This window comes from Ambystoma mexicanum, chromosome 2q (genome assembly GCF_040938575.1).
Source record: "Ambystoma mexicanum isolate Mex_15411 chromosome 2q, UKY_AmexF1_1, whole genome shotgun sequence".
NCBI lineage: Eukaryota > Metazoa > Chordata > Amphibia > Caudata > Ambystomatidae > Ambystoma > Ambystoma mexicanum.
Window position 1 is genome coordinate 1,333,781,842 of NC_090924.1, and position 23,478 is coordinate 1,333,805,319.

The window sequence follows — 23,478 nt, forward strand, 5'->3', positions numbered from 1 at the left end:
TATGGTGTCCGCGTCCATCAGTGGACAGCTGCAGAAGGCAACAACTAGACTTTACAGGACTTCGCCCTGGGCTTTGCCCAGGACATGATGTCATATGGGTCCGGGGCCGGTGGGCGGGCTGATAGGGAGTGTGGCCAAAGTCCACAGCTCCGAGATGGAAACGCTGCCAAGGAACGCTGAAGCACTGCAAAATCCCCTGGAGCAGGCAGGTGAGTGGCTCCCCACAGTGGGGAGTGTCATCTGTGTAACTTCACTCTCCCTCACAGCCAGGCTTGTAGGAGATGTTAGTAGAAATAGGGGCAGAACAGCAGCTCCTAGAGAGTTGGAGTTCTGATGGTAGACCAGCTTATGGCAATAGACTGTATGTTCGGTACAACGTGTAAAGTAGTTACTGTCCATTAAACATTACAATATTCAAACGAGTTTTCACATCTTCATGGAATGCCTTGCAGTCGCATCCTAGGGTCAGAGGCAGAGAAGTCCAAACCTCTGTGTCAAGGACCTAAATGCATCTTCCACTGAACTAGTAGTATTTCATTGGCTAGGAAGGCTGTTTGTTTTGGGAGGACGAGAAGCGGTTACTGTCTTGCCGATGGGGGTCGAGTTAACTGGAGAGGTCTCCTGGACCTCATAGCTTAGGAGCATCATAATGTCCATTGGAATGCTGGGAAATGAAGCACTCAATGAAATGTAACCTGGATTTGCAGCATGGATTTACAGCATGCATGCAGGAAACAAAATGAAAGCCATTGAGTAGTCATGCACTTATGCACTTAGGGGGGGGGTTCAAGATTCATCATCTGTGCACTGGCGCAGGGGCTACGCTGCACGATGTTAGCACTTCAGTATTGAGCGTACCAGGTGACTGGAAAAAGAAATATGCAAATTAACCCTTTTCACGCCCTGCTGGCATATTGGACTTTCTGCAATTTTCACATTTGAGCTTCAGTTGCCTCCAGGAGTGAAATTTAGGGCCTCCTCGCCAATAGGCAGAGCCTATAATGTAGATTGGAGGGTCAGGCGGTTTGAAGAATGTGGGGTGCAAGTATTGATCTCTCCAACCCTCTGAAGTGTCCTTGGCCCCCAGCCAATTTAAAATGGGTGTTTAGGCGCGCGCGTACACACACACACACACACACACACACACACGGGTCAGCTGTTCTGCAAGTGTGGATAGCACTTGCCCACAGGATTGGGTCGATGATGAGCCCACTGGCCCTCGTGCAACAGCTTACACGGACAATGTGCAAATATGGAATACATGAATGTAATTATATTTTACCACTACCATTGCAATCTAGTTATTATTAAATAACACAAGGCGCCAAATAGTTAGTTACTCATCAGGTGCAGTTTGCAGTCATCCCTACGCCTAACAAAAGAGGATGGGGCGATTCTGTCTGTTTTTGCATTCATTTCCAATCCAGTCACATGACATGTTTTCCCCCAATCGAATGCTGACGTTTGGTCCCCATCCTTCATCACTTTATTTGAAAATATATCTAAGCGGTGCCTGTGCTGCTGCCTCAAATGATAGCAATGTTTTTTTTCTCACCGGTGCTTTGTGCACGTGTCGCGTAAGGTGTACCCATGCCGTGTGATCCCGCTAACACCATTACGATTGATTGCCCCGAGTCACCTTTCCAGTAAACCTTTTAAAATGGCTTTTCCCGCCATAATGTGCAGCGCGCGCGCACTCTCTGCAGGGCCCTCTCACTTCTCCCCTCTCAGTCCATTGATTGCGAATGCCACAGACTTCCTCTCCAGTTCCCCGGCCATATACGTTTTCTTCCTCAGGGATCTTAATCAGGAGAAATAATGGCCTTTCGCTTTTCTCATTAGCCAAATGGAAACGCACCATACCCGATCCATTAGGCGCTCTCCATCGTAGTAACAGCTTGGGGAAACATGGCGGCGTGCCAGGGGACACGGCCTGAGCAGAACCTGAGGTATTTGCAGGAGAAATATCGCGCCTTTCCCGCTTGCTGCCACACCGTTCAACCGGCCGAGCAATAAATGCTTCTGGGAGTCCTCGAAGTCCCCAGGCTTTTGAGTCTTATTGATAGCTGTGGGAAATCGGCACATATTTTGCCCGGGAAAGCGGGATTCCGAATTAAATGGCTTTATATTTTTACTGCGGCTGCGCCACAGTCCACCTTCGACTATTACCGTGCTTAGACTTCCCCTTTCTTAATCCGGTGCTAATCTGCGGGGCTTTCACGTGGTTTCCGGGCCGTTAGCAGCCAGTAAAGCCCCCTTCCCACCTCAATATTGGTGTTTGCACCCCCTGCGTGTGAGACAGGTGGCCATTTTTTTACGGGACTTCCGTTTTGTCTGGATCACGTGCGCCAAATTCCCTTAAATAGAATGATGTACTAAAATGGCTTCCAAAAAAATTTAAACAATAGTTCCATCCCCCTTTTCAGTGCCTGTCACCAATGATGACTTAAGGGGGTTGTTTGTGGATTAATATTACTGTATGTTGGTTGCTGCTACAAGGCCTGCGACTGCTCCTGGCCATCTTAAAGCAGAATGCTGTATCAATGCAATTTGATCACCTTGCGCCAATTGCCCGTGCCCCTGTTAGCTCCCTGCTCCCTTTTTCTCTGCATCTCTCACTGTGTTCATCCCCCTATGATTGTAAAGTGCTCTGTTGCTTCCTGAAGCTATGCCTGTGCTCAATAAATACCATCATAATAATAATTTGTTACCAAAAATGTTTTGCTGAGCCAGTCCTAAAAGTCCAAAAAAGGATGCTTGAATAATTTATTAAATGTGCTTTGAAGAGCACTTGGGAGGATAGCTCAGCGGCAACGTGCTCGCCTTGGAAGCAAGACGACATGGAGCCACACAGGTTTGATCCCCGGGTCCACACTTAGAAACCTCTGGGTATTAAGTGCGTTATAAATAACCTATCATATCATAACGTGTGGAGCACGATAAAGCATTTGGTGACTTCTAAGGGCAATCCCGGGAGGCCTGCCACATGCCTCACCGGTGCCTGGACCCACATGCCCACATCAAGACCATCTGGCAGAATGCGAGAGCCTACCCGCAGAATGTCTGGCATGCTGACCAGAGGGCAGGAAACATGCCCCTCTCCCCAAAGTGAGGCCCTTTTATTCAAATGAGAAATGAGGCATTGTTGTAGAAAGCATTCAGAGCAACTTAGCTCACTTGGCATCAAACCCAAACTTTCATTCCAATTGAAACATGTTCCCATATTTCGAGGAAATGCTGCTATTTTAAGTTCTTAACGTTCCTAGACGAGAGCCAACGGATCGAAATAACACATGGAATGTGGTTTTCTTACGTTAAAAAAACGTGCTTGTACCAGCCAGGCGTAAGCATAGTGTTACCACAATGTAAACACTTGAAACTAAAGCACAAAAGGAAGTGGGGTTCAACAATGTGACACGTACACACCTTCTATCATGATGATTTTAATTATTTTAATATTTTTTTTGTTTTTTGACTAGCACTTGCTACCAAAGTTCTTGTCATTTGCAGTCCTCTTAAAAGTGTGTATTACCTATTTTAAGGGTACTCAAAATGGTGTGTAATGATAGGATGTAGATGTTGCAAGTGAAGACAGTTTCAGTGAAGAATACAATTGACATACATGAATACAAAAATAGTGATTTTTAGCTTTGGCTATTAAGTGGTCCTTAAGCACCACCTGTAAGCTGAAACTACTGTTTTGGAGTACAGATGGGAGATGGCATGCGAGGAGCCTGTACTATTGTTTGGTATTTACCTCTCCATTAACTGCCCACGGCCATACACATTTCTGTGGCCATTCCTACGTTCTTTCTGCTACTCCCCAAGCAGGAACCTCAAACTATGGCCTGACACTGCTATTTCCTAGCAGTTTTCTGAGACTAAACGGCCTAATTGCACCTATAAAGGTGCTACTGGTAAGCAGGTGTGCGTTCAGCCACTTAGGGCCCGATGCATGGAATTTCTTTGCACGGTTCAAAGTGACCATGCACTTCTGAAACGTGACTTTGAACTGCTGACACAAACCCTGATTCATGGAACTGTGCAAAGTGTATTTTAACAGTACAAAGTGTGCAAAATGACTGCACTGATTTTGCACTGCGGAGGCATAGATCTGGTAGGCATTCTGTTTTGAAGATGAGACGAAACACGGACATTGTTTGCCGAATTATGTAGAGGCAGCTTTTTAGGGATTTGATCTTGGTTACAGTGTGGTCTTTTCTGGCAAACACTCCTCAAAGATATTATTTCCCCTTCAACCGAGTTTTCCTGTTTTGTTATTTTTCAAAATGCATTTTTGGAAATAATTCCATGTTGGGTAACTTGCCACAGGGCACCGGATCAAGTTACTGAAAAATAGTTGAAAGATTATTGACAGACAGGTGGATTGGATAATAATGTTGGGATGATGAGTCGGGGCAGGAAGTAGACTTGGGGGAGATGAAAGGGCGAAACTTGGGGTGGGCACTATTTCAGCTAAACATGACTTGTGGTGGAGAACTATATCTAAAGTAGGTGATTTGGGAGTGATGTGAAAGTAGAGTCGTACAGAAGGAGAGTAGTTTTGGACATACCATATTAGCAAGAGAATAGAGTTAATCGTTTTCGCGGAAAAGCAGTATGATTCTTGGCTTGCAGTTTACTGATTTCTATGTTTTAGGAATGTTGAGTGCAAACTAATTTTTCTCACAGTGATGAGAGATCTATTTACGGTCCAGAGTTTGTCATGAGGTTGTAGAGGAGCAGGTCAACGATTTCTCACTAGTTCCCACCCCTTCACCACCGTCATACTGGAATAGTCGGAGAAGAGCAGTAAATGGGACCCCCTGTGTTGTTCCCATACCACATCGAGTGTATGAGAGACGCTATGCACTCATACAGCCATACAGAATGTACCCTCACTTTGAGCCAGTGGAAGGATTCCATACAGAAGAATTCCAGCATGCACCATTGGCCACTATAGAGCATTAAGTGAAACTTGATGACCGTGAAGTGATGCCATAAAGAAGATATATGAACCTATGTTCAAACAATATGAAAATGCTTAAGAGTAACAACGTAACTGAATAGAAACATGTACCTACAAATTAAAGTAATCATGACTACAAAGAAGATGACGTTACTTACTGATCAATAACTGTAAATACGCAGTAACACAAGATAGAAGAGGCATATTGAAGCTTGCTACAAAGGTATATATACCGTGGCTAGGACGGCCATGATAGATAAATGGACGCCGATTTGTGTCTGATTTAACCAAGCTATCTCAGAGACAGACTAAGACTGTAGCATCAGGAGACGCGGGAGAGTAGTTCCATGTGCAGAGTCGACAGTGAGTCAAGGCTGGCCCAGAATAAAGGATGCTAATTTAAGGAATAAGTACAGAGCACCAAGGGAGTTACATGGATAAGCTCTGAATGTGGGACTTTCCTCATAGATTGTAGAAGAAGAACACATCTGCAAGAGCCAACTGTTGGTCAATTAAACGTGTGCACAGTTCATATGAGGTAGAGTGAGCAAGTCTCTAGAGGCCAAGAGGAGCAAGTGCACCCAGCATAATTTAATCAAATAGCAGAAAATAGAAGGTGGTCTGCTAACACGTGATTTCGGAGAAGAGAACAAGGGCTATTAATTAAGCCTCAGACAAAGGAAGTGGTGGGCTTTCACTCCCTTGAATGTTTCAGGCCAGTGAGCAGTCAACAAGGTCAACAACAAAAGGAAGAACTTGGCTTACAGCCTGCCGATGAGAGGTGATGGACTAATTGGGAAAATGGGGGGTAGTCTAATGGGAATCCAACACTGACGTATTGCTAAAGACTCAACCTAATATACAATGTTGCATAGACCAATCCACTGACAGTTTGTCCATTATAATCAGTACTATACGTATTTATAGATAGTTCAAGGCATGCACTACAGATAAGGGGTATCCAATGATGCACTAACCCGTATATGTTCCCTCAACCAGTCTCTCCCCTCGATAGGTTTTGTATTTTGACACATAGTATGACAACACAGATGACACACATTGGGGTATAAGGCCTTTGCATAATCAGGGATAGTTGTGAGAGTGCATGCATCCGTCGGATGTTTGTCAGGTCTCCCCACTTTATGAACGAAGAATTAAGTAATGTTTTGCTGTATTCTTTGAGTCTGATCAGTTATTTGGTCTGTGATCTTTATTTGTAATTATCTAGCACAAGAGACGCTTTAAGGTGCCAACGAACAAGGTATTTGCATTCTGACTCGAAGTGATAAAGGTATATATAAATGGGTAATCCCTATTTTTTGTTAACGGGGGGTCGACGTGACTCGATTCAAAAACACACCATTACTCTGCAGAACGAGCTCTTGCCGCTCTTGCAGACTTCCAGCTTTCACTCGGACATAAACAACACAGATCAAGGCAGCACTATAACCACCAGAATAACGGTACATGCCCTGCCAATAAATGGTACCAAGTGAAATACAGAAATACAAAGACCAACCTTGAAAACAAAGCCACAGAAGTTGCTAATCTGAACCAAGACCAGAGATGGCAATACCCGGCCACATCCGAGAGTCTGACCAGTCTCAATAGTCCTAACTTCAGTCTATGGACCATAGATGTGCTAGTGTGCCTAATGGGGAACAAGAATAATCTACCACAAAGTAACCATTTGTCCTGAAGATGGCCCAACATTTACCTTAGTGATCACTGTTGACAGAGGTGGTACACTACAAAGGGCCGAAACATATGTCGACTGCTAAAGGGAAAACCTAATGTTTTTTCCCCTGTCACTAATGCATATTTTGACTCACTGTTATGCACAAAGCTGTTTAAGTTGTAGTATTCCCCTGTGAGAATAGATGAATGATGACTGAATGTTTTAATTGAAAATGTATTAAGTTTGCTATGTTTTGTTAAGCTTGTAACGTTTTTAGGTATTCTTGTGACTATTAAAAAGATAGAATTTTTTGTACCTAGCAGCATTTTTTTGCAATTCTTCCCAAAAAGGCGATAACCTTACTAACAAATTGTACAGGTTAACCTTCACCTTCACCTGTGACCCATACAGGACTTAAAGAGAGGGGTAGTCGATCTGTTTTTTCACAAATTTTTTCTCGAAGTGATAAAGGACATTGGGCCGTAGTTCCTGGACCAGCAAACTACGAGTTGTGCTCGCGGGTGCCTTTCTGCCCGCCAGGTCAGACCTGATGGGCAGAGAGGCACCCGCTAGCACAGCATGTCAATGGGAATGGGGAGCATTCCATTCTGGCGCCCGCGAATGGGCAGTTACCGGGTCCGGCAGGGCTGTAATGACCCGGTAATTGCCCATTCGCGGGTGGCGGAAAGTTTCGGAAGTTTGCCGGCAGCCTGCTGGTTTTACCGGCAAGGCTACCGCCAAACTTCTAATGAGGCCCATTGTTCTCATGTATGTTATACTAGCCGTTATACCCGGCATTGCCTGGGCTTTCATTCCCTCATTGGTACAGGTAACTCTGAAAGAATTGGTGCAGATTGGTGAAACAGTGTGGAATTGTATAAGGAACAAAGTTTTACCAAGCCACAAACCCACAAACAAATGTTGACTTTGGCTGAAATCCAGGGAAAGGGGTAGGGTGTCCAAATGTCATGTAGCCAGTAATAACCGGAGGGTCCTAACAGGTGACTGTGCACAATTTGGTGCAGATTGGTGAATTGGTGTGGAATTATATATGGAACATACCAAAAGCCACAGACCCACACACATATTTTCCCTTTAGCTGAAATCCACGGAATGGGGTGGGGTGTCCAAATGTCATGTAGCTAGTAATATCTGAAGGGACCTAACAGGTGACTGTGCAAAATGTATTGCAGATTGGTGAAACAGTGTAGCATTGTATAGGGAACATTGTGAAGCCACAAACCCACACCAACATTTTCACTTTTGCTGAAAATCTGGAGAAAGGGGTGGGGTTTCAAGATATCATGTAGCCAGTAATGTCCGGGGGTCCTAACAGGTGACTGTGCGAAATGTGGTGCATATTGGTGAAACGGTGTGGAATCGTATAGGGAACATACGCAAAGCCACAAAGCCACACACAAATGTTCACTTTTGCTGAAATCTGGGAAAAGGGGTGGGGTGTCCAGATGTCATGTAGCCAGTAATGTCCATAGGCTCCTAACAGGTGACTCTGCAGATTTTGGTACAGATTGGTGAAACGGTGTGGAATTGATAGGAACATACACTTTTCTACAAACCCACACATTTTCACTTTTATATATATAGATTGCACTGATGTCATGGCTGATTTTCAATGCTATTTCTAGTGCAGCTTTGTGACTGGGCATAGGTTTCCAGGTTTTCTTGAGTGTGCCAAAGCAATCGATACAGTAGGATTGACTACTTCATTTTCAAATGTCTGCCAGTATCCAAAGTTCCTAAACTCTCTTGAGTTTGGCAAATCTTCTAATATGGTAGGATTGAAGATTTTCTCCTTTTCAAGAGTCTTCCAGTATCCTAACATTTCAGGTTCTCGTGACTTTGACAAAGCTTACCATATGTTGGGATTGATTGCTTCCTTAATTTCCAGGAGTCTGGCAATATCAAATGTTCCTAAACTCTTGTGTTTGGCAAAGCATTTGATACAGTAGTATTGACACCTTCCTTTTTTAAGATTATTCTGTGAGCATCCAACAATACAATGATATGTTAAGGTTAGCAACGATTTCCATAATCCAAAATTGACTGCTTCGTTCATTTTCAGGACTCTGCCAATATCGAAAGATTTTAATGTTAATGTTAAAGATCATTCATACCGTGCATTGTCACCACCACAGTGGTCTCTGGTGCTCTGGTGGATTTGAAAGCAAATAGTGTGATGTGGGTTAGAAGGGTATAGTGGGAAGAGCTAGAGCGAGAGCATGATGTTCTGTTGACAGCTTCGGCTCGGTTTGCACCGCTCGCTGAGCTTGGGTATGATATATGGCTCGGTAGACTCCCATGTGCCGTTGTGCGGGACTATGTGTTGTTTGTTTGGTTGTTAAAGTGCGGTGAAGTGAATGTGGATTGCTGTGCATAGAGGAGGTTGTGTTTGTTTAGTGTTGAAGAGGTGTATATGGAGCTTGAGTCTTTAGGGTTGGGTTAGTGGGGCATTTTCTTACCTCGTTGCTTCGGAGTATTGTAGCATCTCTGTCTTGCTGTGTGTTGGATGTTTTGAAGTGGTTCATTTACCAGATTCTGTGCACAGTCCTGGCTTTCCTCTGTTACTGTCTAGTGGTCTGTGGGCATGAGGTGGTGAAGGCCTCCCCCCAACCATGGGAGGGGATGGGTATGTTGAAAGGCTGCTCTTAGGTTGCCCTAGGGTGTGTCTACCCATGCCTCCCTGAGCTCCTTGGCCCGGATCCCCACCCTCCTAGGACCAGGCCCTCTAAGGCTTCCAGGGTGCCATTTTAGGGTGATGAGCCTCATCTGTAGCTGTATTGCCTGTCCCAGGGGTGATGTCTAAGGAGGGTATATCGTTTGGATAGGTCTTTCCAGGGTCGTTTCTGGGCTCCCTCCTTGACTTCTTTCTTCTAGGTATGGTTGTTGTGGTGTGTTTGGTCTCTTTGGGCCTCATTACACGGTAGGCGGTAAGGATTTACCGGTACCGGTATTTTACCGGTACCGGTAAACCCTTACCGCCTTACTACGAGGTCCCTTTGTGGGTTGGGGAATTTAACGCCTTCTTTTTGCAGGCGTTAAAAACCAACCCGCAAAGGGACCAGTGGAGCTAATTACGGTACCGCAATTTGCGGTACCGTAATTAGCGCCTTCCCCATTCCCATAGAGCCCTATGGGGCAAAAATGAGAATGGGGAAGGGCAATGGTGGAAGGGGGAATTACCACTCTGCCAACCTTGGAATAGGGCGGTAATTCCCCTTTCCACCAAGGTGGTGCCGGTATTTTACCGGCATGAACCATGGCGCTAACAGCGCCATGGTTTACCGCCTACCGTGTAATGAGGCCCTTTGTCTTTACTAGTCATTTCCGTGTGATACTGTGGTGAAAGCCAAGTTTTAAGTAATTTTCTGAATTTTAGATAATCCATTGTATTGCGTGTTTCTTTTGGAGGCTGTTTCAAGTTTTTGCTTCCGGGTGAGAGAAAGATGACACCCCAAGTGTTTTACTTGTGTATGGTTTTGGTTCTGGGCAAATGTTGCTGCTTCGTTTGAGTGGTCTTGATGGTAGGTAAATGTTTTTTTTTTCTTTTGTAGGAATTCTGCTCCATGGCCATGGATTGCTCTGTACAAAAAGCACATAGTTTTGAACATGATTTGTTGTTTTATAGTTAGCCAATGTCACATTTTTGGTGCTCTGGTGATGTGGTCCTAAATTCTCCTGTTTTTGGCAAAGCTTTTCATACAGTAGGACTGATTGTTTCCTTCATTTTCAGGAGTCTACCTGTATCCAAATTTCATAAGAACTCATGAATTTGGTAAAACCTTTGTTACATTAGGATTGGCTCCTCCCGTTAATATAAATATTCTGTGAGCATCCAAAGATACCAAGAACTCTTAAGGTTATAAAGCTTTCCATAGTGTAGGATTAACTACTTCCTTAGTTTTCAGGAGATTGCCAATATAGAAAGATGCTTAATAATCCAAAGTTTGGCAAAGATTTTGATAAGGTCGGATTGATAGCTTCCTTCATTTTCAGTATTCTGCTTGTATCTAAAGTCCCAAGTACTCTTAAGTTTTCCAAATCTTTTGATACAGTAGGATTGACACCTTCATTAATTTTCAGGAGTCTGTCTGTATCAAAACTTCCCAAGTTATCTTGAATTTGGCAAACGCTTTTCATACGGTAGGATTGACTCCTTCCTTCATTTAAATTATTCTAGGAATATCCCCAGATTCCAAGATCTCAGAAGGTTAGCAAAACTAGGAGTGACCAGTTATTTCAGTCTCAAGAGTCGCTGTCCACTGTAAAGAAAGGAAATGATCCTATTAATTATAAACATGGACTCACTTTGGATCGAGTATTGCACTTTAGTGACAGACTAATTTTAAGTAGGAGAAACGTAGTTAGACTTCCCATCATATTCCAGCATTTAGACTGATCACTTCAAACGACTTAGAAATAGTTGAATATGTAGAGCAAACATGCACAGATAAAGTAATCCTACATCTGAACTAAAACCTGGTATGACAACTTTTATTGGATGTGGCCCATCACTTGAGGCCGATGTGATTTGACCTATACGAAAGTGCTGAGAAACCGAAAGAAAATAAACCTGTATATAAGAGTCCATTAAGAGATATGAGCCAAATAACAGGTTTGCAAACGGATCAAGACCTATGGGTAATAATAGAAGATTGCCTATAGAACATGATGCAAACAAGTAAGAAGGCTGATGGCGACAAGACCAAATGGAAATGGCTATCCAATCTAATAGCAAATAAAAGCAACAACAATAATGTAAAAAGAGCGAGCTGATAGGTTTTTTGACCCTCGCCAGCTGGAACACCAGAGGTTTTGGACATTTTTTTAAAACAGGAGAACTGCAAAAGGAGGACCTAAAAGTGTTGTGTTCGCAGGAAACGTGGTCACCAAATCCCCTACATTAGATGCTACTGGGTTCTGTTTAACCCGGCTTTGAAGGGTTCCGAAAGGCAGACCAAAGTCGGGTTTACTGGTAGCCGTAAGTAATGATTTGAATCGGACCCTGTTGTATGCTGAAAATCCATCCCCCTATATTCAGATGGTGGTCGTGCAACCCGAAAAAAATACAACGGGATATAACAGAGTGCTAATATTGTTAAATGTTTACTGGAACCAAGCCTCCCCCTTGAACACCACATTTTCTGATGAAGTAGCCCGTTTAATACACGGCCAAAGAAAAAAATGGCATGACCCATTTCTGATAATCATGGGAGACCTGAATTGAATGAAGGGCAGAGGTCAAGCCATAGAACATGAGCCAGCTATATCCACGAAGAAAGAACAGCGGGAAATAGTGTGGAGAAACATGATACAATCTAGAGACTGTACCATTCTGAATGGAATAACTCAAGGGTACATTCCAGTTAAACCAACGTGGAAAGGGACGGTTCCGCAAGCATACTGGACTACAAATGCATCTCCTCCAATCTGTCTTAGATTATTCAAAACCTGATGGTGGTAACAACACAGCCAGTGATCATAACATCCTGAAGCTAACTTACCTAAACATCAGCAACAATGATAAAATCACAAACAGGGACGATCTAACAATCAATTCGGGAAAAAACAGATTAAGAATACGGCAAGATAAAGTGCCACAGATGAACGCCATTTTAAATGAACTGGTAGCCTCTCTTCAACAACAAGAGGCTAAAAAGCTACTACATTCCTCTAGTAAAAGCATACAAATTAGACGGTGGAAAGGCAGGGAACCAAACTGTCACGTCTATGATAGAGTGATTAGAGAAAGAAAAAAGACACTTAAGAAAAACACTATGGGGGTCATTCCGAGTATGGCGGTAGCCATGGAGCAATTAGCTCCATGGCTGCCTACCATACCGGTACCGAGTCCGGTGTTGTTCAAAGGGGACTTACCGGTCCATTCCGACCCTTGAGGGACCGGTAAGTCCCCATTGAACAAAACATTCCCCATTCCCATTTGAGGCCACATAGGGCTCAATGGGAATGGGGATGGCGCAAATAACGGGCTCGCGAATGACAAGCCCGTTATTGTTGCCCTGGTCCCTTAACGGGACCCATAAAGGACATGTGGTCCAATCACACTTCCCTTACGGTTCCCAATAAGGGACTTCGGAATTGGGCGGTAGGGGATTACTGGCACCAGTCTCCTTACCGGGGTCCGGTATCCCCTACCGCCCACCTCGGAACAACCCCCTATATATCTGAAGAAGACGAGGCTGGTTGATTATGTCAAGATGATACACAAACTGAAACAGAAATATCATAGTTGGTTGTATCTGCATAAAAAAACAATGTTAAATCAAGAGACAGAAGACATGCTCTAAAAAATAAGAGCTAAAAAAACCCACCAAAATCTGGCAAACTATCAATGAAAATGGTGCGCCCCAAGACTCTCAGCTGGCAAATCCAATTCAAGCGTCAGTATGGTGCAAGTTTTACTCTCACTTGCAAGAAAAAAATCTTATGCTGACTAGGATAAAATCTTTGGCACCTAAAGACAAGGAGGAATTGGACATAGGAATTGAGGTCATAGTAAACGTCTTAAAAAAACAAAATAACTCCAGAGCCCCAGGCCCGGACGGGCTAACAAATGTCATGCTAAAGAGCAACATAACAGAGTGGGCGATTTTTCTCCACCAACTATTTGAATACATCTTGGAGGCCAAAAAATTTCAAACTAAATGGAAGGCAGCAGTAGTTGGGCTGATTTTCAAAAAGGGTCTAAGAAAAAACCCAGTTAATTATAGGCTGATAGCCCCCTTGGACGTGGTGGGAAAGGTCTTCGCTACTACTCTGCTGAAAGGCTTATCTGCGTGGAGGTATGCAGACGGACATAGATAACCCTGGCAATCAGGTTTTGTTAAAGGGAGAGGGACCTCCCTTAACATACTTCTGATCAACCTACTAAAAGCACAAACATTCACAAAAAAGGAACAGAGGATGTTTGTGACATTTATCGACTTATCAAAACCTTTTGATACTATCAGACGCACCAAACTGTGGGAAAAACTGGAAAAATGGAACTGCCTGCAGTTATTCACGGAAAACATCAAAGATCTTTTTTCTGACACAGTGATTCCAGTAAGGTTGGACAAAACGGGGCTATTGTCTGACCAGATAAACATAATGATGGGCCTGAAACAAGGCTGCCCTCTAGCGGCAGAATTTGTTTTATTTGTTTGTGTCAGACGTAGATAAGGCATTTGATCAAACGTGCTGTTTTCCTCCAAAGGTGTCAAACTGGGATGGTCGCTTAAAGGGAAGAAAATTCAGGAGGTCAACTCAGTTACCTATCTGGGAGTCTGTATCAATAATAGTAAGAGTGAAGCACCAAGAACAGTCGGGCTGAGAAGAAAGACAATCCACTTGGCTTCACAAAGGAAAATTATATTACAAAGGTCTTGCAGATTCACTCATACACCACTAGTCTCCTTTTATAAGATGAAAGTCATCCCGGTATTAGTCTACAGAGACGAAACGTTAGTACTCCTACCATTTCAAATAAGGTCCATTTTAGAAGGCCTATTCTGGTGAACAGTCCTTCAGTTACCAAAAGCAGTACCTGTTCAAGAAATAAGGAGAGAATGGGCCTTGACCTCGCTAAACACTGAAGCGGTATAAAAAACATTACAATTCTACCGCAAGTGTTTAGAGGAAGATGCAACAGGGGGCTTTAAGGTCCTCAAAACAGCATTAAAAGATCAATCAGATGACACCCTAAAGGAATGGCAAGGAATATGCCAAGCAAACCTTAAAGATCTAAATGAGACAGATGACGATTTAGTGAAGAAACCAGACAAAACAAAAAAAAAGCTGTACACTAGAGATTGGATCGACCCAAAAGAACATAACCGGAAGTGCAAAGGCTACGCTGATTTCTGGGCAGAACCTTGCAAGCTTAAAAACACGGCAAGCTATATGAAATTGTTCCCTAGCTGGTTTCTGCGAACTGTGTATATGAGATTTCGTTTCAACATTCCACCGACAAGACAAATAATCCAGAGAATAAATAAGCAACGCAGGGATGTAAGTTGCAGCCTATGCGGTGCCTCAAACTCAATAGAATCGCTGAAACATCTGATTCTAATATGCCAAGGAATGAGGAGGGAACGAGAACATTGCTTTCGGGACATTTTAAGAATACATAGCATAAGAGGAAAGAAGCATGGTGGTGAGTTTTTATGGAAGGGGATACAATCAGCATCAGTTTAGCCTTGCTAAGGCTGATCATAGCCATGTTCAAGAAGTTGGACAGATTGTCATTGGAAGGAGGAAAGGGGGTGGAACATTGAGTCGGAAGGAACAGCCTCGGCGATGGCAACCAACCCTGATGGAAGCTGTTGATAATAAGCGCCCCACCTGGAGCCACAACTGCAGTGAACTGTTTGACTTGAGCCTGGCAGTGGGGATAGCCAGCATGCTGTGTTATAGTTCTTCTTTTTTTATTGTAAGTTCACAAAGATCATTTTGGTATGAATTATCACTTGGGTTAAAGGTTTTCAATTTGTAAACCAAATGACCTAAAACAATTTTATTTAAACATTTTTTAAAAAAAGTCCCCAAGATCTCTTTGGTTTAGCAAAGCTTCTGATATGGTAGGTTGTGCTTGTTCCTTCATTTTCAGATATCCAAAGGTCCCACATTCTCTTTAGTATGACAACACTTCTGATAGTGTAGGATGTAATGATTCCTTCATTTTCAGGAGTTTTCCAGTATGCAAAGTACCCAAGTACTCCTGAGTTTAGCGCAGCTTCTGCTGGGATAGGATTACTGCTTCCTTTGTTTTCAAGAGTCTGCCAGTATCCAAACTTCCCAGGATGTATTAAGTTCATCACAACTTTCCATTCTGTGATCATGATAACTTTCCTCATTTTCAGCGGAATGCCATTATGGAGTTTGGAAAGGGCGATATCCTCTAATATAGATAGAGGAGGAGCAATTAATGGGGTTGTGCCTTAGGTTTGGGATTTTGAGCACACATCTCGTTTTATAGAGCTCATGTTCATGCTGATTCTTGTATGATTGCCTTTATTTTTATTTTGTTTGTTCACTGTGTTCATGCAATTGAGAAATGCTGTGCTGTGGTTCATTTTTGTGATGGAATGTGTTGCTAAGGGGAAAGTATTTTCCATTTTAGAGGAGATGGTGAGGATTTTTCCACATTTGCTAATGAAGCATTGAGGCAGTTTTGAGGTTTGGGACTCTTAGCTTACCTGGAAAAAGCACTGTGTTAGGTTGCTAGGCACTGTTGGTTGGGGAGAAAAGAAGGGCATAATTCTGTCAGGGTGATAGGGTATTTGTCATTAAAGGACTCTTTTAAAGCGAAAATGTACCTGAGTCTTATGGTGTCTACTCCCATGTGAGCTTTATTCGGTAAATTCAGGGTAATTGCCATCCTTGTGGCAGAGTTTACCTCAGGCTAGAAGTCATCAAATACTTCAAAATTTAGTTTCGCCTGTTTGACAGAAATTTCATCTTGAATTCATTTTTTTCCTTCTCTGTTCTGGCACCAACACTGTGGAATTCTCTCCAACAAACCCTACGTGAGATCCCGTTTCACCTTTGTTTTGGGAAACTGCTGAAGACTTTTCTGGCTTAACTCTGCTGTCTTTCCTGGTTCCGTGCTTGCACCCAGATGCCTCTGGGGCCTTAGTTGTTGCTCTTTACAAATTGAAATTCATACATACATACATTAATTGATCAGCAGACGTCAGGTGTCTTGAGAATGAAAGAAGTTCTATTTGAAGAGAGCGGGCAGACCAGAAGACGGACTCATGTGTGGAAATAAGACAAGCATTCAATGAGCAAGAGAAACATAGCTGTACATGAACAGGAAGACGTGGCTGCAGGGTCGGCTTTTTATGGGGTCCCAGAAGCCTCTTGGAAAGGAAATATCCCGATGAAAAAAGGGAGCTTACGAAGGGAAGTTCTAAACTGATGAGGGGAATGTGGCAGGACAGTGAATGAAAGGAAAGGAAGAGGAGCTGTCAAATGTGTTCAAGGCAGTGTTGGGTTCTGTGTCTGGTCACAACAGAGAAAGATGTACATTCCTGGAAGGGGCAGAAGGGGGAGGATGGGGTATGATGAAACATGAACGTTTTGGGTTCTGTTCTTGAACCGAAGACAGATAAATGAAGAAATGTTTGAAATAGGTAGTGAGGGGAGAATAGGAGGTACAATGAATGCTTCTATTGCTGACATAAAAAGCAAAGCCAGAGTCAGTGAAACAGGTTGTCAAAGAAAAGGAGGGTCGAGGAAGGGGATTCAATTATAAAAAAAAATATCCAGGGTAGGAATTAAATTATGTGATAAAGGAAGAAAGAATTTTCTTGGTTGACTGGAGAACTGGTAAGTGGTGTTTGTAAAGAGGTTTTTATTGATAACATGTATAGCTCAAGAAAACATTTCTGCTGGAGAGAAGAGCTGTGGGACAATAATTGTGATGGCAGAGCCAGTCTAATGGCTGACATTTAGATTAGAATAAAGAAAGACTGGAGTGGTATTGAGAAAAGACGGTTTTCCCATAATGTAATTGCAATAAGAAATGTCAAAGTGCAGATGTGAACAGCTGCAGTAGGTTTGAAAGGAGCATGGTAGCAAAATGCTATTAGTACCTACAATGCCAGGGGACCGGAGGTATGAGAGAGGGTACCCACAGAGGAAGTAAAATTGGCACTGGTGGCAGAGTGAACGCAACAGTACAAAGAAACATTGCCCTGTATATCGTCTATATAGGAAGAAAGAGACATGGATTATAATGTGTATTCAATGGTTGATAAAGTGTTACATTGTTCACATGAAAGAACAAAAATCCCATTAATAGCTCTTTCCATTGTTTGCCATCATATGGATACTTACCAGTTGCGCTGCATCATACAGAGTCCATGATTGTCTTTGATATAGTGCCTGCATTACGAGACAGTGACTAAGACTATTGCCTTTGTCTTTCCTCCCAGTATATGACTGCTGCTGCACCTATGCAAGGGACCTACATCCCCCACTACACTCCTGTGCCTCAGACAGCTGTACCCGTGGAGGTAAGTTCACTGATCTTTGCAGAGCTCTCGCCTGGGAGTTCTATGTGAGTCGAGTTTTTTTTACATCGCAGCAGAATTCAATTTGATTTTTATTTTTATGACATTTTGCGGGCCAATGTATGCAGGGGAGACCCCCCAAAGCCCCTGATTCCCCCCTACCTTTTTTATTACCCTAACCCTCCCCGCACATATATTTGCGGCCAAACTCGATCAAATAAATGTGATAAATTCTCCTTCGATGGAACCTCCCTATCCCTCGCTTGAGAAGAGTCGGATCCCGTCCCTCGCGAAGGGTTGGAGTCCATACCTAGAACATTGTAATTATAATTGGTTATTTATAACACACTTAATACTGAAAGTTTTTTAATTATGGGACCAGGGATCAAACCTGTGTTGCTCAGCATCATTTTGTTTCCAAGGCGAGCATGTTGCCCAGCATCATCTTGTTTCCAAGGCGAGTGCGTTGCCCCTGAGCTATCATCCCGGCCCGGTAACGCTCCAATACTAAAAAGTCAGATCTGCAAGAAAACAAGACAGTTAACTCTAGGCATTTCCAATCGGAGGGTAACATTGTGGAAAATTAAATCTGCTGCCAATGTATTATCATCCAAAGAGCTGGCCCGGTTTGATGGTTTCATCGTTACCTTTGGCAAAAACCATCCACAGGTTGGAAGGGCCGATAGTGCTCTTTTCAAGATGTACTGATTGTTGCTTTATTTGTTGGTAACTATGTGTCTGTGTGTAAAGATGACTTTATAAACCCTAATTGCTGTAGCACATACATCACTGTTGGCTTTGCTTGTCTTATCTGCGCCACACTACTCTTGCCTTCACATGTTCACGGTCAGCTTGTGGAATCAGAAAATACAATATTAAGGTTTTTACACCATGCAAAGAGAAATACACCGACACGGGCTTGTAAAGATTCCCAGAATCTTTATTGCAATTCTGTACAGTTTACAAAACAAAATACACAAATAGCTATTTGGCCATCAATACATCACAGAGACCACCAGCAGGGTTCAATGTGAGCAGTGAACAGGATTTGCTAGCTCGACATCAGCGTATTTATCCAGTTTCGTTATAACGATGTCCAGCCTCTTACAAGTTAATCATGTACTGGGCTAGGGTCGCGCCAAGTTCGTTCCTAATTTACATATCTTGTGTATGCGGTTTACTTTTTAATATATTTGCTACCAAACACTATTATTCTCTAGGTTTACTTTACACTCTTTAAACATTGCTTTAATACAGGTCAAACAGATGTTTTGCATGTCGTGTTTAGATTGCGTTATTGTTCTTGTATACTTGTAGGTTAACATCGCCGATTCAAGTAATCCCCTGATCCCGAGGTCAACAAAGGACAAGGTCTACATGACCCTAACATGTAGCCTGCAGGCAGGTTGGACATTAACTCTCCTACAGAGGTTGAAGAGGTTAAAGCAAGAACAAGAGAACACACGTCGGCCATTTTAGGCCACAGGGTGACTTTGCACGATAAACTAAAATGGCGGTTTTAACCTAAAATGGTGGCTTGATTCACTTAAGGTCACGACCTTGCAATACAGATTTCGTCGCAAAGCGACTGGGCATAGGCCAACATATACAATGAGGACGGAACAATATTATATCAGTTTTAACAAGCTGGAATCAAACTTCAGAACTTGTGTCCGGGGATTCCCTTGTGAGCCCTCGCTGTATCGCATTTTCCAGTCTATTGCTGTCCATTCATATGCAATGAGGACTGACGGGAAACCTTCAATGTACCGCTCTCAGCTAAACCTCTTTACTACATGAGATAAGAACAGTGTGGTTTCTGAGCCATGTGATAAGCACGATCTTTGCTAATCATATGTTATTCTGTTTACCTAGTGAGGCAGAGTTTACAGGGCAGGGTGAGTGTAGTCATGGGTACCAGAAAACATGGCGTTGTTGCATAGGGGCAAACTATCGAAAATTGAGTCAGGGATTGCATAGCTGTGCTGGTCGCATTTTTACCATGTGCATTATGTCCATACAGATCTTCTGATATGCAGGGGTCAACGTAGAAAGGGGGTGGATAGGTTTAAGAGTCATATGTTAGCTTTGTTATGGGATGTATTGTGGGAAGAAATGTGTCCTAGTCACTTTTCTTGAATTGTAGAAGTGGCAGCTTTTGACGCATCATCAGCACCGGCAAGCCATTGTGTCCTATTTGATTGTTCTCATTGGCATAGTGGTTAGATTTATAACTTAGAGGTAAAAGTGGTGGATATGCTTGGGCATAACTATATATCTGGGTCTTCACAGATGCATGCCACAATTGTTTCCCTCCTGTTTTCTATTTGAGTGGTGGACATTGCAATGTAGTTGTTTGATTGCTGTGACAGGATTTGCGCTTTGAGCACCTCATCGCCCTGCTTAGCAAATCTGCAGTGTCTACCTCTAGTTTCTGTGTTAAATGCAACTTGGCTGGTATGGCCTTGAAGCCTTTGTAGGGTGTTGTGCCAATTTGAGAACTAAAGGGTGACTGCCTACCACCTACTGTGCTGGTAGGGAGTGTGTCCAATTTGTCCATGGGTATTTCTTCCGACTCTGGGCAGCCGTGCCTTCTTCAGGGTGGCTTCAGAAGTCTGGAGTACTCTGCCCGTGCACTGAGGGCCATACCCATGTTGTCCCTGTTCCTAAGATGCCACAAGAACTACTTTTCCTGTTTGACCTTTTCTGATTAAGCATCCTTCAAATATTATCCACTTTTAGAGTTTTAATTTGAAGTAATTGACACTAAAAAAGACATACGAATTTTAAATGTATGCAAAGCGTGCACTCTGTGGGCACGTAACTATTACCCCAATAGATACGAATTTAACTTAAATATCAGAATCTCACACATTCTTCCCATGGCGCCCTGAGTACAGTGTGTAGATCCAGTAAGCCTGTCATTCCATGGTCCCTCAACATTGACTATTCTGGCTAGGGCTAATGTAAGTTCCAGGCCTAAACACCTGCAGAGCTGTAGGTTGCCTACCCCTAGGTCGAACCCTGCGTGCATTGTGTAGCTCCTGTAAACCTGTCATTCCATGGTCTTTCAACATTGACTATTCTGGCTAGGGCTAATGTGAGTTGAAGGCCTAAACATCTGGAGAGCTGTATGTTGCCTTCCCCTGGGTGGAACCCTGAGTGTTGTGTGCAGATCCAGTAGGCCTGTCATTCCATAGTCCCTCAACATTGACTATTCTGGCTAGGGCTGATGGGTGTTCCAGGCCTAAACACCTGGAGAGCCATAGGATGCCTACCCCTAGGTGGTACCTGAATGCAGTGTGTAGGACCTGTAAACCTGTCATGCAATGGTCCCTCAACATTCACTATTCTGGCTAGGGCTAATGTGAGTTGCAGGCCTAAACATCTGGAGAGTTGTATGTTGCCTTCCTTTAGTTTGAACCCTGACTGTTGTATGCAGATCCAGTAAACGTGTCAATCCATAGCCCCTCAAAACTCACTATTCTGGCTAGGGCTAATGTGAGTTCCTGGAGAGCTGTAGGTTGCCTACCCCTAGGTGGATCCCTGAGTTCAGTGTGTAGATTTAGTAAGCCTAACATTCCATGGTCCCTCAGCATTGACTATTCTAGCTAGGGATAATGTGGGTTGTAGTTCTAAACATCTGAAGAGCTGTGTGTTGCCTACCCTTAGGTGGAACCTGTGCAGATCCAGTAAGCCTTGTCATCCCATGGTCCCTCAATATTGACTATTCTGGCTTGGGATTATGTTAGCTCCAGGCCTAAACATCTGGAGAGCTGTATGTTGCTAACCCCTACGTGGAACCCTGAGGATTGTGTGCAGATCCAGTAAGCCGGTCATCCCATGGTCCCTCAACATTGGATATTCTGGCTAGGGATAATGTGAGTTGCAGGCCTAAACATCTGGAGAGCTGCAGGTTGCCTACCCCTAGGTGGATCCCTGAGTGCAGTGTGTAGATTAATTGAGCCTGTCATCACATGGTCCCTCAACATTGACTATTCTGGCTAGGGATGCTGAAATTTCCAGGCCTAAACATCCAAAGAGGTGTAGGTTGCTTAACACTTGGTGGAACCCTGGGTGCAGTTTTTAAATCCTGTAAGCCTGTCATTCCATGGCCCCTCCACATTGACTATTCTGGCTAAGGCTAATGTAAGTGTTAGCCTAAACATCTGGAGAGCTGTAGGTTGCTTTCCCCGAGGTGGAACCCTAAGTGCAGTGTATAGAGCCAGTAAGTCAGTGACTCCCATGATCCCTCTGCAGTGATTATTTTGGGCTGGAGTTTTAGGCCTATCCCTCGGTGGTACCCTGAGTGGATCCAGATCCAGTAAGCGTGGACACAGATGTTTAGGATATCTACACGTTATATTAACATTTACACATAAGGAATTGCTGGTAATGCATTGTAATGCATGTGTGTACAGTGTTAGCCATTTAGAAAGCCTAACTGAAATCCACTCCTCGCTGGGTTGATGGGCCTAACCCAACAGTCGGGACATGGTCCTTTTGCATGCAGTTTCTTTAAGCTTGAGGAAGCCCTCCTTGGATTGCTTGTTGCTCCATGCAGAGTGGGTGCCTATCAGTCCCGGCTGCTCCTTTCCAGGTAAAGTCTCATAGGTTTCTATGTGGCTGGTTGTGATGCGTAATGGCACAGCCGAGCTAGACTATGGGTGTAGGTACGGAGTGCCAATTCATAGGACATATTATATTCACTGCTTTTTGCTGATTGCCATAAATATACCTATCCTGATTCTTTCACTTTTCAAGAATATATTTTAATGTGATGAATGTATTGGTTCACAGTCAAAGTTTCGAAAACAAAAGGCTCAAATGCCTTTTTCTCGACAGTCAAAGTACTGAAAAAAAGGTTCGATTTTTTAATTTTTTTATTGGGGGGGTTGCCTGGGGGGGTTCCCCCCGTAACCCCCTGTTTTCTTTTTTTTAAAAACATTTTTTTACATTCTAAACTAAAAAATATATAAATAAATACATTTAAAGAAAATGTCGAACCTTTTTTTCGATCCTTTTACTTTCGAACAAAAGGTCATTCGACCCTTTGTTTTCGAACATTTGCCAGACACAGAATGTATTTACTACTATGCTACTAATTCAAATGAAATCTTGCATTCCTATAAACTGGATGGTTAAACCATATGCCGACTTCATCGCTTGGAACAATCGTGCACTAAGACTGCCACAGATGAAAACCATTTAGAGATTTCAAAAGATCAGAATAAACACAAAAAATCTGATAGTGGCCAATTCACAAAGAAGTTACTCCAACATACACTGGCTTAAACCCAACTAGGGAATTTTGGATTCACAAAGAAGTTACTCTGACATACCCTGGTCTTAAACTCAGCCAAGACCATTGGATTCAATAAGATGTTACTCTGGCATCCCTGGTTTTGAACTCAGCTAGGGCTCTTGGATTCACTAAGAAGTTACTCTGACATACCCTGGTCTTAAACTCAGCTAGGGCTATTGGATTCACTAAGAAGTTACTCTGACATTAATTTTCTTAAACTCAGCTAGGGCTACTGGATTCACTAAGAAGTTACTCTGACATCCATTGTCTTAAACTCAGCTAGGGCTATTGGATTCACTAAGAAGTTACTCTGAAATACCCTGGTCTTAAACTCAGCTAGGGCTACTGGATTCACTAAGATGTTACTCTGACATCCCTTGTCTTAAACTCAGCTAGGGCTATTGGATTCACTAAGAAGTTACTCTAGCATCCCTGGTTTTGAACTCAGCTATGGCTACTGGATTCACTAAGATGTTACTCTGACATCCCT

General features: G+C 43.2%; 1 protein-coding gene across 6 annotated transcripts in view; it reads left to right on the forward strand.

Annotated features, from left to right (window-relative positions):
• RBMS3 (RNA binding motif single stranded interacting protein 3) overlaps positions 1–23,478 on the forward strand; it is a 2,259,106-nt gene that overhangs the window by 2,201,077 nt on the left and 34,551 nt on the right. For all 6 annotated transcript variants that reach the window (XM_069648793.1, XM_069648794.1, XM_069648792.1 and 3 more), the window contains one exon: positions 17,606–17,686. In XM_069648793.1, coding sequence (XP_069504894.1) covers positions 17,606–17,686 — 81 coding nt within the window. The remainder of the gene's footprint in view (positions 1–17,605; positions 17,687–23,478) is intronic.